The sequence below is a fragment of the Peromyscus californicus genome, unplaced genomic scaffold (assembly GCF_007827085.1).
Source record: "Peromyscus californicus insignis strain IS unplaced genomic scaffold, ASM782708v3 Scaffold_4__1_contigs__length_199733344, whole genome shotgun sequence".
NCBI classification, from domain to species: domain Eukaryota; kingdom Metazoa; phylum Chordata; class Mammalia; order Rodentia; family Cricetidae; genus Peromyscus; species Peromyscus californicus.
The window spans coordinates 169,872,227-169,889,875 of NW_026294562.1; the positions used below are offsets into that span (position 1 = coordinate 169,872,227).

General features: G+C 47.7%; 1 protein-coding gene across 4 annotated transcripts in view; it reads left to right on the forward strand.

Moving 5' to 3' along the window:
* The window catches only part of LOC128095561 (zinc finger protein 180-like), a 107,060-nt gene that overhangs the window by 41,905 nt on the left and 47,506 nt on the right, over positions 1–17,649 (forward strand). For 2 of the 4 annotated variants that reach the window (XM_052714637.1, XM_052714634.1), the window contains exon 2: positions 13,773–13,853. Coding sequence is in view for 3 of the 4 variants with exons in the window: in XM_052714634.1 (XP_052570594.1) it covers positions 13,773–13,853 (81 nt within the window). In the remaining variant the exon portion in view is untranslated. Of the gene's footprint in view, positions 1–10,142; positions 10,390–10,584; positions 10,764–13,772; positions 13,854–17,649 lie in introns of those variants that run through there. The other 2 variants (XM_052714635.1, XM_052714636.1) reach the window with 2 other exon arrangements.

Consider the following 17,649-nt stretch of genomic DNA (forward strand, 5'->3'; position numbering starts at 1 on the left):
AAGACCAACCCGTCAGCCTAATGGACACTGTGCTCCTTTTTCCGGAAGGTTAAGATGAACTGTCCCGGGTCACATGCTCCAGGGCCTTGAACATCAGAATCCAGCCATTCCCTGCCATCTTTATGGACCTCATGATGTCCTGGCTGGGTCAGGCTCTGGATACTGGGTTCCACCAAATCTTAGTTGTTGGTCACACTTCACTTAAGGCAACAGAGCTGGGCTGGGGAGAAGGCTCAGTGGTTAAGAGCACTTGTGGCTCTTCCAGAGGACCTGAGTTCAGTTCCCAGCATCCATGTGGAGAGATTTACAACCTATGCTAACTCCAGCTTCAAGGGATCCAATACCCTCTTCTGACTTCTACAGGCACCTGAATACATATAGATAAAAAAATAAAATAAAATAAAGTACACCCTTCTTTTTTAAGACAGTGTCTCACTGTGTAGCCCTGGCTGGCTTGGAACTTGCTATGGAGATCAGGATAGAGAACTCATATGGATCCTCATGCCTCGGCTGGGATTAAAGGCATATGCCACCACACCCGCCTCTAGAATCGTCTTTAAAAGCAAAACTGGAGCTGAGAGATCAACTCAGTGGTCAAGCGCTTGCCTGACAGGCACATGAATCTGGGTTCAATCCCCAGTAGCACACATACAAGAAGCAATGAAGGGGCTGGGGAGACATCTCAGTGCTTAAGATGCACACTGTTCTTCCAGAGGACCCCAGTTCAGTTCCCAGCACTCATGTCAGTAGCTCACAACTTCCTGTAACTCCAGCTCCAGAGGATCCAACTCCAGCTTCTGGCCTCTGAAAAGGCCTCACATGCATGTGTGCACACACATAAATAAAAAATAATTAAAAACATTCAGTGGCAACAGGTAATTTTTTTTTCTTTAGAGTGTGTCTTAGTTAGGTGTCTACTGCTGTAACAAAACACTACCACCAAAAGCAACTTGGGGAGGAAAGGGTTTATTTCAGCTTACAGTTTGGAGTCCACCATCTAGAGAAGTCAGGACAGGAACTCAAGGCAGGAACCTGGAGGCAGGAACTGACGCAGAGGCCATGAGGAAGGCTGCTTACTGGCTTGCTTCTCATGGCTTGTTCCAGCTGTTTTCTCGTAACACCCAGGTGGTCTGGTGGTGGTGGCGGCGGCGGTGCACGCCTTTAATCCCAGCACTCGGGAGGCAGAGGCAGGCAGACCTCTGTGTTCAAGGCCAGCCTGGTCTATAGAGCGAGTTCCTGGACAGCCAACGCTACACAGAGAAACCCTGTCTTGAAAAACCAACCAACCAAACAAGCAAAAAACCACCTAGGTCTATCGGCCCAGGGGTGAAATCACTTACTGTGAGCTGGACCCTCCTACAGGAATCATGACTCAAGGAAAAGTAGCACAGGCTTGCCCACAGGCCAATCTGATGGGGGCATTTTCCTAATTGAGTTTCCTGTTCCCAAATGACTCTAGCTTGTGTCCAGTTGACATCAAACTAGCCAGCACATTTTAGTACTGCGGGCTAAGCACAGCACCTCATGCATTTTAACAAATACTCTACTAACCAAGCTTCATTCCCACTATGCCAGAAACTTACAATCATATGCACCCCATCCTCTGTGCCATCTCCTGTTGGTTGGATGAAAGTCCCAGGTCCCAGAAATGGTGTGTCGTTTTGAATCCCAAAGCCCTTCCCTGGTGACACGCTTCCTCCAGCGTGTCTGTGCTACTTCAACCTCCCCAAAGAGTTCCACCAACTGGGACCAGCTGTCCAAACACCCAAGCCTATGGGGGGACATTCCTCATTTAAACCACCATACTCAGGGCCACCTGGTTTCCATTATGTAATCCAGGCTGGCCATACACTCAAGACAGTCATCACCCTGCCTCAATTTCCCAAGTGCTGGGATTATTGGTGTGCACCACCACAGCCCACTGATTATTCCTGGGTAGGTAGGCCATGATGACATGACAATGTTTTTGTTGTTTGTGCTGGGGACAGAGAATCAAAATGGGCACAAACCCTTTTTCTTTATAAAACTGACATTCAAATGATGAAGACAGACAGACAAAAGACCAGACAAATACCTAAAATGGATAGTGTGTTTAATGAAAAGCTCTTGAGAAAAAAAATAGGGGGCGGGCAAAAGGACACATGGGACACGAGAGAGGAAAAGGAACAGGGAGAAGAGTGGTTGAGAGAGGCATCTGGGACAGCAAGGGTTGGGGATGAGAAGGAAGGAGAGCCTACTAAAACACACTTCATTTGAAAATGCTACAATGATGGTCTCACTCTGTAGACCAGGCTGCCCTGGAACTCAGAGATCTACCTGCCTCTGGCTCCTGAGTGCTGGGATTGAAGGGGTGCACCCCATGACCCATAATGAGGCTTAGTACCTTGTATGCTAATTTAATAAAAAAAATAAGTGAAAATTTAAGAGGTGAGGGCAAGAGCAGCAGGGGACATTTATTTGTGACTTTACAAGGGTGATTGGGCAATGCTCCAAGAGAGATGGCATTCCTCTAAAGACTAGACAGAGAAGGGTGGAACGGTCAGAGAAGTAGCCTTCCAGGCAGGATCGTCATGTGCAAAGGCCCTGTGGCGGGAATCTGCTTAACGTATTGGAGAGGAGGGTTGGGGGAATGGGCCAAGAGGTGAGGGCTAGAGGAAGAGCAGGGATACAGAACAATCAATAAGGCCTTGCAGGCATAGAAATAACTCAAACAACATAGACTAGGCAGGGCTACCTAGAAGAGAACTAGTCTCACAAAGCTTCAGTAAACAAAGGATTTTTATCTGACTGTTGTGCAAACTGATGACATGATTGCTCCATGCTATGGTGAAGGGGAAGGTTTTTGTTTTTTTTTTAATTGTAGATGTGTGAGAGAGAAGCGGCCTGAGTCATCTGGAAGAGTCCAGAGCAGAGAGAGAAAGTAGCAGACTGAGCATGGCCAGCAGATTGGACCTGACTATATGAAAAACAGAAGCAGAGGAGAGAGATAGAGAGGTGGCTGGGAGGAGAGTGAGAGATGAAGACAAAGAGAGCCCAGGCAAAAGGGAGAGGTGAAATAGCAGGGTCATAGGGAGCACGAGACGCTGGGAGGAGGGAAGCCTGCGAGCTGGAGGAGTTTGGGGGAGGGAAGGAGGTGAGAAGAGCCAGGATGCTAGCGTGAACTCTGAAATGTGTAGCAGGCACTGTGATACTGAGCGAGCCTGGGGGCCAGCAGGTGCGTAGGTATGCTCACAGGCACTGCAGAGAGCCATTGTCCTTTCTGCCAGTTGTAGCAGGCTTTCTCTTTGGCCACCAACCAGCTCCCAAACCATGACACGGAGACTTATTATTAGTTATGAATGCTCGGTCTTACCTTATGCCTGTCCCACTAGCTCTTATAACTTATATTGACCTGTTTCTCTTCATCTATGTTTTGCCTTGGGGCCTTTTACCTTACTTTATTCTGTATGTCCTACTCTGTGTCTGGATGAATGGTGGCTGGCTGGCCCCTGGCGTCTCCTTTTCTTTCTCCCGTGTTCTCTTCTCCTTTTCTTTCTCCCAAGCCTAGATTCCTCCTCTTATTCATTCTCTCTGCCCACCAGCCCCGCCTATCCCTCTACTGCCTAGCTATTGGCCATTCAGCTTTTTATTAGACCATTAATGTGTCTTAGGCAGGCAAGGTGAAACAGCAACACATCTTTACATAGTTAAACAAATTCAGCATACACAAATGTGACACATCTTTGCCTAGTTAAACAAATATTCCGTAACAGCCAGTGGAAAGAGAAATGGTAGAGGAAAACTTGCTTCACAAGTTCCTGCGGAATGCTAGCTTTGTCTAACCACTAGAATTTGGGGGAATGGGAGTTTCCTTTGGACCTGACTGATGAAAAAAATGAGGACACGATCATTCCTAAGCATGGTTGAGGAGAACGTTTTTATTCTAGTTATGAGGGAGAGTACAGCCAAGGACATCTGGAAGGGTCTCAACTGAACTGGACCCTAGGAGGAGAGAAAAGGAGGAGAGTGGGGGTGGGTGGACCAAGAGAGATCCAGGAGTATAGCCAACCAGCAGCTGAGAGACCAAGAGGGCCAAAGAGACGTGTGTCCAAAATGGCTGCGTTATATAAGGATCAGAAGCTAAAGCCCAGCCCCCCAGGGGACGGTGTGTAGGGGAGGGGGAGGAGTGAGAAGTACTGGGAGGAGTTACAGGTACTGAGTGAGGCTTATCCTGGGGTTCTTTGAGACCTAACATTCTAGTTTTTTGGTTGATGATAAGGGGCGATGTAATCTCTTCTGTAACTACTTCTTGCTGAAACTGGGGCACTATTGGGACAGGGCAGGGAGGCTGGAATGATGGTCCAAGTACAGGAAGGGAGAGAGGAGTACAGGCTGGTGGACATCTGTTTTGCTCACTGCCCAGGTTCTGTTGGACCTCCTGGGGTTAGTTCAGGATGCTTTGGAGCAGTCTGGGATGTAGAGCCTCGGTCTGGTTGGGGAATTCCTTCAGAAGCCTCCAAAAGCTGGAGCAGTCTGCAGCTGGTTGGAAACCGGCTGGGGCAGGTATAGATGAGAGACAGAAGGTAAAGTTAAGGACTTAAGGAGATAACTGGTAAACTTGAAATGTCCAGGCCCATGGTCCTGGTAGTTGAGTCGGAGAGTCCCAAGACCAGGGGGCGAGAGGGAGACCCCACCCTCAGGAATAGGGCAGTAGGTGGGAAAGCTTAGGCTGCTGATTGACAGGAGCACTTATCTGGAGTCTGTTTGACCTGTGAGAGACGGAGCCAAGCTGACTCCCTGAAGCTTACGTGGACTTTTTTTTAAGTTTGTAAAAAGATAAAGTTTTAGATATGTTAGCGTGATCACCGTTTGAAATTTGTGCTGAAGCCCACATTGTAGTGGGAGAAAGCAGTAGTGTAGATGAAATTCTAAATGGTCTTATTAAATAAGAAACACAGAGCCAAATGAAGAGTTAAAAGCCCAGAGATCGAGCAGTAGCCATGAGCTAAGACCATCTTATCTTACCACTGGCTGCCGTCCTTCCCCTGAGAGAGAGAGACCTTCTTCCCGTGTCCAGTCTTTTTATTGCCCTTCTGTTCTGCCTTCTCATTGGTTCTAACCCAAACCACATGACCTCCTCATCACTGCCTGTCTATACAGACCTCCAGGTCTCTATAGTTCGTACTGAGATTAAAGGTTCCGGTCACTGCTTGGCTGTGTCCTTGAATACCCAGAGACTCTGTCTGCCATGTGATCGGATTAAGGGCATGTGCCACCAATGCTGGACTTCTGCTAAATGGCTTGCTCTTAGCTCTGATCTCCAAGCAACTTTATTAACATACAAATAAAATCACATTTCAGAACAAATAAAATATCACCATACAGTAGACTCATGTCTTTGAGGCACAGTAAAAGCTTGGGGACACAAAAAGGATTCTGGATGAAAATCATTAATTCACTTTCCAGAGGTCAGGATGTATAAATTGACCAAAGATGTTTTTAGCACAATGAGAAGTGCTTTTAAGTCTATATTTAGAAGACAGCTAAAGAAAACTTAAAATTTTGAGCTTGTTGATTATAATAGTAGTCAGCACTTTCCTGGGCTAGAGTAACAGCTTATAAGCTGCAGCCTTGGGGAAGGAGTTGGTTGCTCTCTGTTGTTAAACTGACAAAGGTACAGTTAGCTTAGCCATCAACGCCACCAGAGATCTGAGAAGGATAAATTATAGCAAGAAGTATAATCCAAATGGCTGATGTATCAGTTAAAATGACAAAGATTTACTGCTACCTGGATTGTTACCCTAGGCTCCTATGGTGGCCTCGGTGGCTTTACTGGAGGCAGAAGTATTTGTCTTCAGCTGTCATCCAGGACAGCATTAAATCTTCATTTGCTGCCCGGGGCAGCATTGATCTTTCACTGACAGACCCAGAAGGTTGGAGAGATTTCCCTGTGGCGGAGGAACCTGGGAAAACGGATCTACTTGGAGAGGCAGAGGAGGGCAGTCAACCCAACAGTGTCCACAGTGTGGGCAGGGTCCTTGAATCGGGCAAGGCCACAGGACAGCTCTTTTCCCAGTGGTTAACATTGCCACAATCTGGATGGAGTCTCTGTACCCCATCTTTTTTGGAGGTGTTAGGGTTGTCTCTAGGAGCTGGCATCTATCATGGGAAGCTTTTCCACTAATTACTTTAAACGCCATTTTCAGTAGATCTCTGAAAAGTTTGAGGACCATTATCTATTAAGTTTATCTGATTTGAACAAATCTTTACTTGTTTTTAGTTACTTGCTTTAGGCTTAACCTTGAAAACACATATAGAAGGCTAAATAAAGCTTGTCACTAAATGACTTACATTTGTACTTAGCATGGCTGTGAACATAGTTCTTAGCACATTAAATAATTTATCATTTATAAAGTGACCAAACATTAACTTGACTGTCTTAATTATTCAACAGTTATAAGAAGTTAGTAGCTTTTGTAAGCTTAGGATTTCACAGCTTTATCCCTGTTAAATTTGAGCCTTAAAGTTTTGAGTTAAAGATTTAATTGGAAATTCTTTTTTTTTTGGTTTTTTTTGAGACAGGGTTTCTCTGTGTAGCTTTGCGCCTCTCCTGAAACTCACTTGGTAGCCCAGGCTGGCCTCGAACTCACAGAGATCCGCCTGGCTCAGGCTCCCGAGTGCTGGGATTAAAGGCGTGCACCACCACCGCCCGGCTTTAATTGGAAATTCTTTAAGCACCAAAATAAAACTTAAAACCAACAATGCATTAAAGTTTAAACCATAAATACAGTCCACAGGGAGACTGTATTTTTTCTTGATCTTTTTTACAGTGTACCATTATTAAATACCACAGTTACTTGTATGAGTCAGTTTATCCAAATAGCTAAAGCTTTACCAATTTAGCAAAGATAAAGAGGCTATTCTGTTAACCTGAGTAGACCTTATTTATCAGACATATGCTACTACTTGTTTAAAATTTTCTAGAAGCCTGGTGTTGAGGAGTTATCAAGGACATAAATGGTTAGACATACATCTCTACGTCAGTTTCTGTTAGCCTAAGTACACCTTCATAACCTAATGAATTTATAAACCTTATTTATTAAATATATATTATTTATCAAACATATGTTGTTTATTATCTAAACTTCTAGAAGCCTGATGTTGAATAGTTATCAAGGACATAAGCAGCTAGATGTAAGTCTCTAAATCAGTTTTGTTCTTCTGAGTAGGCCTTCATAACCTTTGGAATTTATCATGCCAAAATTCATACTAATCCAAAATGTTTTGGAGACCTGCTGTTTTTTCCTTAGTCTGAAAAGAAGATACAATGATCATGATACAAGGGCTCAGCAGGACGTGGTCGTCTAACCAAGATGAAGTCATACGACATGTATGCTTTCTTAAGTTTAGTAAAGATGGCTGCCAGCCACATGCTTGTTTCTGTCTTAATGAGGTCATTGGCCAAGGTGGAGGCAAGTCACATGATTGTGATTTCAAAGTATGTATTTTCCTAGTAGATCTATTTGCGTTGTGAGCCTTGCCTTTAATGGCTGAGCCATCTCTCCAGCCCTAGATCTATTTTTAAAACAAGAATCGAATCCAAGTTACATATACAGTATATCCTAAACAAGAGTTGAATCACATAAATAGTATATTGTGGCAAATTTAGATTACTCATGTATAGATTTTAACTATAATCCTTTTGTAGACGTTTTAAACTAAATTTTGTTAAAGATTTTATAGATTTTTAACCATAACCAATGAACTTAAAAGTCCTGAGATAGTTTATAAGCATAGTTTAAAGAATTTGTTTATTTATTTATGTATTTATTGGTTTTTGAGACAGGGTTTCTCTGTGCAGCCCTGGCTGTCCTTGGAACTTACTCTGTAGACCAGGCTGGTCTCAAACTCAGAGATCTACCTGCCTCTTCCTCCGGAGTGCTAACTAACTCTACTAGAGAGAGTTCCTATAAGCTTTAAGAGGGAGTTGAGGGACAGAGAGAAGCCCAGGAAGGCATAGAGAATCCGTGGGACTTTTACGAGGGAACTGAGAGGAAACAGGGTCAACCAAGGGAGATTCCAATATAGGAGGGCTTGAGGAAGAGACAGAGCAGGCAGTTCCTAGGGATGGTCGAGAGGAAGTTCTAGAAAGGAGCCTTGAACAAAAGGCTGAGAGAGATTAGTGTTCAATACCAGGGGTCTGTTAGGATTCTGTACGTGTGCAGCTTGGGTAACGTCTTGCATCACCAGTGGGCGTGGGTGACTGCGTACTGCAGCATGGTCATGCAATCCCCGCCTTAAAAAAGCTGGGCGCAGACCCCCACCTCTCTTTTTCTGTGATTCCTCTTTGCCCTCTCTTCCTGTGTTTCCTCTCTCTGTTCCCACTCTGCTCCCTCCCCTAGGCCTGGCTCGCTCGCGCTCTCTCTCTCTCTCTCTCTCTCTCTCTCTCTCTCTCTCTCTCTCTCTCTCTCTCTCTCTCTCCCCTCTTTCCCTCCAATAAAGCTCTAAAAACTAACATTGGGTTCTGCCGTGGCCCGTGACTTTTCCGCCACCAACCAGCGCCGTATTACCATCAGGGTCTCCAAGCAGAAAGAGAGACTTGCCAGAGAGAAATGTCCCAAATCACAGAGGAGAGGCATCTCTTTCCACTTGATGGGGGTCCAGTAAGGCGAGAGGAACTTTCTGGTACATTGGCGTGGCTTTTGTAGAAATGGTGGACAGAGCAGGCAGCTCTGGGGTGCTACTTATCCAGTAGAGGAGGAGAGGAAAGAGCTGCTGACGGTGGAGTGGGAGAGGCGTTGGGGAAAGAGAGGATTCCAACAGAGGGAGACAAGTGTCTTTACCAGAGGGCTTGGTAGGCTCCAGGAGCCTGAGAGACAGTTACAGAGTGGACCAGAGATGAATGGTAAGAGAACAGCTGGGAATCAGACTCGAGAATTTGGAGTCAAATCTTGTGGGTGGCAGAAGCCAGAAGAAACAGGAGAGGCAAGTCAGCAGGTTGGTTTGAAGAGGCAAGGTCCTTTGGAAGGGAACTCATTCGTGCCAATCCCGGGTTTCAGTGCCAAGTGAATGAAAAACAAATGTGGACACGACCTCTCTTGGGTATGTTTGAGCTATGAGGGAGAGAACAGCCTGAGGCATCCGGAAGGGTCCAGACGGAACTGAGCCATGAGTAGAGAGAGAGGGATGAGAGAGCAAGAGAGGAAGGAAAGAGAGAGGGAGCAAAGGGAGGAGCCGAGGACCAAGAGACCAAGACAGTGCCTGGGAACCAAGGGACCTCGTAGCCAAAATGGCTGAGTTTATCTAGGAAAGAGAAGCTGGGGAAGTGAAGCAGATGGCCAGCCCCTGGGGGGAGAGATGCAGGGTCGGGGTTGGGGGTGAGGGGTGCTGGGAGGAGCCACAAGTACAGGGTGAGGCTGGGAGAGATGGCCAACCACCGCTTGGATATGTTCACGGGTACCTCAGCCCCTTGTCCCAGGTTTTTGAGACCTAACACTGACAACTACCAAATACAAAAGAACCAGATTTTATAAAGGTCACATTTGTAAGACGGGTGTGGTGGAGCATGCTTTTAATTTCCAGCATTTGCAAAGCAGAGGCAGGTGGTTCTCTGTGAGTTCCAGGCCAGCCAGAGTTATAAAGAGAGGGGGGGAAAAATACATGCTTGTCAGTCTGTCTGTCTGCGCGCGCGCGCCCGTGTGTGTGCATTTGTGGAGGAACTTGTGTGGTGGTCAGAGGACAATTTATGGAAACCAAGTCTTTCCCTGCATCCAGTGGGTTCGGGAATCCGACTCGTATTATCACGTTTGGCAGCAATCGCCTTAGCCGTTGAGCCATCCTGCCGGCTCAGTTAGAGCTTTTTAAACTGTAAAATGGGGACGTCGCCTATCTCTCAGACTTGACAGTGTACAAGCCAGCTTCTATCCCGGCTTAGAGGAGGACTTTCCCCAACTGGCCACGTCCCACGCATTCCTAGCCTGCCCTGGACTGCCTGTTGCGCTTCTCGAACGCTGAGACGAACTGCGCAGTCGCACTCCAGTCCGTCACGTTCGAGGTCCCGCCTCTTGGCGCTGAGTCCTTCCGGCGGCTGCGCGCACGTCACGGAGGTTTGTGGGAATTGTAGTTCAACTGAGCTGCTACCACCCACTTCCGGGTTTAGCCGGCAGTGCAGCCATTTGTGAGTATGCGTGTGGGCGCGGGCTGTGGCCCCGCTTCGTGGCCGGGCTCAGTCTGCACGGAGCGACCTGGTGGATGCTGACTCGAGGTGGAGGCCAAGCTAGCGCCACTCGAGTCATGTCGGATGTGCTCCAGGATCGGGACAGGACGCTGTGAGCCCAGTATTGTTCTGACGCTGAGTCCTGTGCGGCTCAGGCCCGGGCCGGCCCACGCCGCGGGCTCGCGGACGCCCAGGTCGGTAGGAGGTTAGGGGACCGCTCAGAGTGCGTGGTATGCGCATGCGCAAGGTCTGGGCGGGAAGCTGGACGCGGCTGTGTCAGTGAATGGGGCTTCCTGCGCCTCAGTCCGGGCCCCTGTGGGTCGCGGAGGTCTTTGGAGACAGAGCAGCTGTGGCTGTGCAGTGCGCGCATGCGCGGAGGATTGGGTGGGTGGTGGGACTTGTGTGGGACCGAAGATGTCCTGAAGGATGGAAGACAGGGCACAGGCATAGTTATGGGGCAGATACTTGAAAGACTCAAGGGGTGCACGAAAGCTAATTGCGTTTTGGACAAAAGGTCTTTAAAAGAGGTGTTCTGGCCCCGGAAGGACAACATGGCGGGGCCACTGAGGTAAGGAGAGTTCAGGTCTACGTGTCACAATAGGGGTCCCTTACTGGTTTCCAAGGAAGGAGGGAGGTGTCCCTGCTTGTCGTCAGGCTGCCCCATTGATTCCTGTCTGTCTCGGGGAGCAGAGGGTCTTGTATTCCTGGAGGGGGTGACCTTGATGTGGGGAGGATGGGCCCATTTAGGCTACTGAGTCCGTTATAGGGTGTGTGTCACCTATCGCTCCGAATAACTGAGAGTCTGGTGGCCTTAGATCCGAATGCAGGGTTGGCTTTGAGAGTAGGGACAGGCACTGGGCAGAGGTGGGTGTGACGGGATCAATTCCTGATCTTCGTTCCCAAGTACCGAGAAGCCCCTCCTCCGGTCTGTGTCACTGTTTCTGTACTCTTGAGCACGCGTTTGTATTGGAAGCACCAGCTAAGGTTCTGGGAAGGCGGTTCAGGGACCCGGAGCAGAGACTATTCTTGCATGTCCTGTTTGTTGGAGATACGTGGCTTCTCTTCCCAGGTCAGGCATGATGACGACCAACCATAGAAACGGTCACACCCCAGTTTAGCCTGGTGAGCCAGTGGGTTTACGGTTGTTCCTTACAGAAGTATGTGTGAGGGGTTACCTACGGGAGCATGAATGACTCAGCTGCCTCACTGAAAAGCCCACGGATGGTGACTCAGGAAAGTAGCTGCATCTCTGCCTGCAAGACTTGAAGGCAGCTCATCTGGGCAGAGTACTTCTTCCTCGGCTATTGCTATTGCCTCTGTAACCTTGAGGAGTGTGTGTGTCTGTGTGGAACTTAAAGTTTCAGCTTCTGGGATTTTTTAGGTTTTGTTTATTTTCTGAGTCTCAGGAGCCTCCCGCCTTCTCTAAGAGGGAGCATTTCTATTTGGAGAAAACGGGTACGCAAGAGAGCAGGCTGGAGTTCCCTGGTCTCGCTCTAAGACAGGCAGTGTTGCTTGAGCTAATCAATCTTTTAGACCGCCGAGTACCTGACTGAGGGTCCCAGGGCCTAGCAGAGGGTTCTAGGCAGAATGCCCCTTGTGCATGCCAGAGTTAGAGAGAGGATCTTGAAGTGAATCCCAGAACCCATGTAGAATAATGCAGGGTTCTAAAATGTTCAAGTTGGGTAGAGACTCCAGCTTGGAGGTAAGGATTCTGCATCCCGAAGGACTTCTCACATTAGCTGCCTTCTGATAGACAGCTGTCTGTAAAGTAAGCACCTTTATAGAGTTGGAATAGCTGGCACCTTTGCTTTGGGCTATTCTGCCTTCAAGCAATAGAACACCTAGGTTTATAGGAGGGTGGGGTGGGAGACAAAGGGCCTAGGCCCCATGGGAGCAGCTCCAGCACAGGCTTGAGAACCCTAGGGAGCCCAACGCTGAGGTGCACCAGCTCTGGAGCTATGTGCTCAGATATCGGCCATATTGTACTATAACTGCAGCTCTACAGGGTTGCAGAGCTGGTGACTGCAGGGCCTTTGTGGCAGCTGTGACTTTGAGCATAAGGGGATTCAGATTCCTTTAAGAACCTGACTGAAGCTGCGGGTGTAAGCTTGGGGGGTTAGGTGCTTGCCTAACATGGACAAAGCCCCGGGTTCCGACTCTAGCACTTCATATGCCTATAAACTCAGCACTTGAGAGGTAGAGGCAGGAGGATGGTGAGTTTGAGGCTAGTCTAGACTACACGAGACCCTGTCTCAAAAGACCAAGGAATCAAAGCCAAAACAAAGCAAAAAAAGAACTTCAGATTGGCAAAGAGCCTGGGTCCTGAATACAAATCCTGGGTGGGAATCTGCTGGGGTGAAAGGCTTGTGCCACTGTGCCCTGCTAGCAATGGATTTTAGATACACAGTGCTGGGGTCTTGGTGGATTTTGCTGTAATGACAACCAATTGATGCCCAAGACTGGGGAAAGACAGGGTCTCCCTGGGATTCAGGTGCCCAGGAAAGTGTTACAGTAGGAATTTGTGCAGGTTGAGACTCAAGCTGGGGCCTGCGGAGGTGTGTGGACGGAAGTAGATGGGGCTGTACACTAGTGTGAGAGTGAGAATCGGGCAGGGTAGTGAGAAAGAGAAAGACAGGGGCTGGGGATGTGGCTTAGTGGGTAGACTGCCAGCATGCACAGAACCCTGCGTTCCAGCATGCACAGAGCCCTGCGTTCCAGCATGCACAGAACCCTGCGTTCCATCCTCAGCACGACATAAACCAGCAAGGGGCTGTGGTGGAGTTGGGTGCCTAGCTGGGATTGGCCAGGTGCTGCCCTGGTTTCAGAGTCTGTGACATCAAATTGGCACAATGACAGCTGAGCTACAGAGATACAGGTTCTGGACCTGTATCTGTGCTGTGTCTGGCAGAGCCCCCCCCCCCCCAATCCTGCACAGACTATGGCAGCTTTAGGCCCCAGAGCCCTCCACATCGATGGAGGAATCGGGTTCAAGCTACAAATTCAGGGCCTAAGGGTTTGGGTAAGAATCTGAGCCAGATTCAAGTTGGATAGTGGAGGGAGGAGCTAGGGTCCTGTCCCCACCTTTGGATGGGAAGGCGGAGACTCTGGGATGTTTGGTGAAAGATCTGGCCTGACTGATGAAAGGGCCATGGTGAAATCAGTAAGACTGGGCTGTGTCCCAAGCTTCATCCATTTGGTCAGTGGCTATGGTTGCTGGTCCTAGGAAGAGGTACTAGTTTGTTTGTGGTTGCATGCTCAGGGCAGTCAAGTACATAATACAAAGGAGTTCTTTGTGTGCTGGGTATTTGTGGGGCTCCCAGGACCCAGTGAAGGTCCTGATTGGAGCTGGACATTTTGGTAGTGGGCAGAAGGCCATGTTTGAGCATGGGGTGGGCTTACAGGGCAGTGGGAACAGAAGAACAATTGGAGCTATGAAGATTTGGCCTAGAGGAGGAACTGAGGGATCCTTGGTTAACGCCCAGTTGGAACCTTAACTTCTGGAAGCTAATCTAGGTGGACAGGCTGGGCTGGAGGGTGGCAGTGTGGCCTGTGCTCAGAGCTTCTTTTGTTTGTGCAGCTGGGCACCTGGCTACACCTGGAGGAGACCATGGATCAGCAAGATGATGAGTCCCTCGAGTCTCCGCAGGCCTGTGTGGAGGTGAGTGCAGCCATCCTTCCCCCAGTAGCCTCAGTTCATTCCTGCCTGGCCCCACAGCCTGAACCTTGCAGTTTTCTGCAGTATTTTAAGGGATTTTGTCCCTCATGGGCAGCAGGCTTTTTAAAAAATTAACCAGCATGTGTCTGTGTGCATGTACACGTGTGTCTCCAGGTGCATGTGCAGAGGCCAGAAGGCACCGGGTGTTCTCTGTTACTCTTTACCTGTTCTTTTGAGAGGTGGCCTTTCTCCAAATCTAGGGATGCTCTAGAGCAGTTTCTTCCAGATTGAAGTGTTCCCTCTGCGAGGGAGCGGGAGGATCAGTAAATAAAGTGTCATGGGGCTGATAAAGCGGGAACTTGTGAGAGCCTGGCACGAGTGGAAGCACACACCACCTGTTGCAGAGTTGACTCTGAGAGGCATGCTGCAGAGGAGAGCCTTTGGGCCTGTCGAGCTGCCTGGTGTGCAGAGAGCCCCGGGGATGCAGCTGTTTCTATCAGTGACCCCTCACCCATGCTCCTGTCAGTAATCCCAGAACACACTTCCCGCTTCAGCAAGGCCGCCGTCGCCGTCGGTACATTTGTTATTTTGGTATGCACGGGTTCCCTTGCTGGCATGAATAGACATGTATATGTTTCATCTCCCCAGGAAAGGTCTGTCACAGGCTAACATTTCCCCCGATAGGCTGGAAGCCAGTAAGTCTAGTAACTCTCTGCCCCTCTCTGCTGGGGTTACAGGTATGTGTGGGACACCTGGCTTGTTACGTGAATTCTGGGACCTGGACTTGTTTTTTTTTCCAGAGCTGAGGACCGAACCCAGGGCCTTGCGCTTGCTAGGCAAGTACTCTACCACTGAGCTAAATCCCCAACCCCGGGACCTGGACTTTTAACTATTGAGCTCTCTCTAGTTCCTGTGGGAGCCCATTTTCAGGTTCCTCATGGCTTTACCCAGCAGGTCCTCATAGAGAGGATGATTAGGACCATGGGCCTGAGTGCAGGTGTCTGAGATGTCTGCACTTGGTTGTGCTGGGGGGAGGTCTTTTGCTCCAACCCTTGGCATCTCTATAAATAATGTGGGGCAGAGACAGGGCCTATTGGAATAGGTTCCAGGCCCTCTCGAGGCTATCCTTTATTTCCTATCTGTTTATCTCTATAATCTAAATCCTTCTATCTAATATTTCCTGCTGCTCACACTCAAGAAAACTCTGGGGAACTGTGGGGTTGGTGAGTAAATGCCCCGCAGAATGGTGCCATGAACAGGGACTAAAGAAAAAAATAGGGACTAAAGACAAAAGAAAATAATCGTTTTATTACAGAGTTTTTGGCTAAAGTACGAGTTAGGCCCTGCCAGTGGAAAAAAGGGGCATTGTAACTAGAGTTTTCCTGCCTGGCCCACAGTCAGGACAAATCTCTGACACCCGCCAGTCCCACAGCCATTCAGACCCGACCAAGTAAACACAGAGACTTATATTGGTTACAAACTGTATGGCCGTGGCAGGCTTCTTGCTAACTGTTCTTACAGCTTAAATTAATCCGTTTCTATTAATCTATACCTTGCCACGTGGCTTGTGGCTTATCGGTACTTTACATCTTCCTTGTCCTGATGGCGGCTGGCAGTGTCTCTCCCACTCAGCCTTCCACTTCCCAGCTCTATTCTCCTCCTTGTCCCGCCTATACTTCCTGCCTGGCCACGGGCCAATCAGTGATTTATTTATTGACCAATCAGCAACACATTTGACATACAGACCATCCCACAGCAGGGCATGTCCAGTGTTGTAATGGAATATGAAATATGAATTTTAATAAGAGGCAGGGATTTTTATCCTCGAGAGAAAAGGAAAAAAAAATGGACTGGAAGGATGTCCGATGCTGCAACACAAAAAAATCAGACATCCTTCTGTCAAAAATTTTCTATCTTCTATCGCTTTCTCAATTTCTATCTGTGAAAAATAAGTATAAGATATAGTGTAGTAGTATACTGTAGAAAACACTTAGAAGTATAAGATCGTGTAGAAAAAATTTAAGATAAATAAGGCAACTAGACAGAAAAACTCTTAAATTTTCTAACTTTGGGGGCTATGAACGCAAATTGGGAAGAAAAAAAAATCTTCCTTAGAGCTTTATGGGTAGTAAAAAAGCTCTTCTTTGAGCTTATCGGGCAGAAAAAAAAGTTTCCTATGGAAGCTTTTGGCCTAGGGACAGCTGAAATGCTAAGTCCAAGCAGCAGGAGAAAGTAATTTCTCCCAGAGGCAAAAATGCGGGTGTAAGAAGCCAAAAAGTTTGAAGTTCAGAAGTTTTGGGAAAAGTTGGTCTTTCTCTCTTGGGAAAAAAATCTCTCTTAAACTTAAAAGCTTTTTTTGAAAAATTTTGGGGAAAAAAACTCTCTAAAAAGCCTTAATCTTTCTCTCTCAAACTAAAAGCTCTCTTAAAAAACTAAAGCCTTTAACTTTCTCAAAAGGACAAAAATGAGAATCACCTGAAGATATTAGTATGGGAATCACCTGTGATTAACTCTAAGGGAAAACAACAAACCTCTTAAGACAATAAAACCTCTCCAAGTTCTCTTTCAAGCTTGAAAAATCCTCCCTGCAATGCAGGAGGCAGGGACAAGTTCCTAAAATCCTCTCTTCGAAGCTCTGTCTCTTCAAGGTAGTAAAAGACAGTGGGTCAGTCTCCTGAGGGAGACACTTGGGAGAGTGTGGGTAAAGAGCCATAAAGAGCCCAATAGGGCAGGAAACTGTTTACTGGGAAGAGCAAAAAAGCCAAGTTTTTCAGTTAGAGCCGAGCTGAGGCATCAAGGGTTTTTTTTTGTGAGTGAGCGTTTCAGAATGAAAAGGTGCTCCTAATTGCCCTAATGCAAAGATCCCCTGAAGCAATGCAAACTGTTAGCATTGTATCCTTGCTTCTAACCAGCAATTGAGAAGCAACTAGCCAGTGTCTCCGAGTTGGAGTGCATTTCGGGGATACTAGGGTTCTTGCAGTTGTAAACTTCCTGGAGCACAGAGCTGGGGCAGGAAGGTGCAGGACCCAGGGGAAAACTGCTTACAAACAAAGCTAAAGCCAGCAGGAACGGCACAGTTGTCCACTTTCCTACAAGTTCCGGGTTGATAGGTCCACAGCTGCATAAAGAAATCTGAGAAAAGCTTTCCTATCAGAGAAAATACCTTTTTGGGAAAACAGTAAAGCTGAACTGAGTCTGAAGCAGTCGTGCTGCTGAGTAAGAACGCTGTCTGGGGAAAGAGCCCAGCCAGGGTAAAACGGAGAACCATCCAGGAGTAAAGCTTTCTTTTCTATCAGAAAAAGCATCCTGATGAGAAAAGCTTTGTTTCAACTGACTCTGGGTGAGATGAGGTAGGGTAGCCCTAAGGAGTGATTGCCTGTGGCATAAGCTGTGTCTGAAAGTAAACGGACAAACACAACCCACTGGGGGACTGGGTCAGGTAAAGGCTTGATGAGGCAAAACACCAGTCCTGATGCGAGCTTAGAGATGGCAAAAACCTCCCTTGCTAAGCTTGATTTATGAACACAAACCTCACAGACCCTGAAAACAGAAACGGACAAAAAGCCCCTACCTTCAGTAACAGGGAAAGCCGCCACTGTAGTGTCGGAAACTGTTTCTGGGGTAGAGGGGATAAACTGAGACCAAACTGGATACTGTCAGGGAGAAAGACTGTGAAGAAACAGAGAAGGGACATAATCCTCCCCAGAAAATGCATGACCTGAGAAAGCTGCTAGAGTTTGAGGCAGATTCGGTGGGGAAAAAGCCCCTACCTCCAAAGGCAGCTAGCAGAGGTACAGAG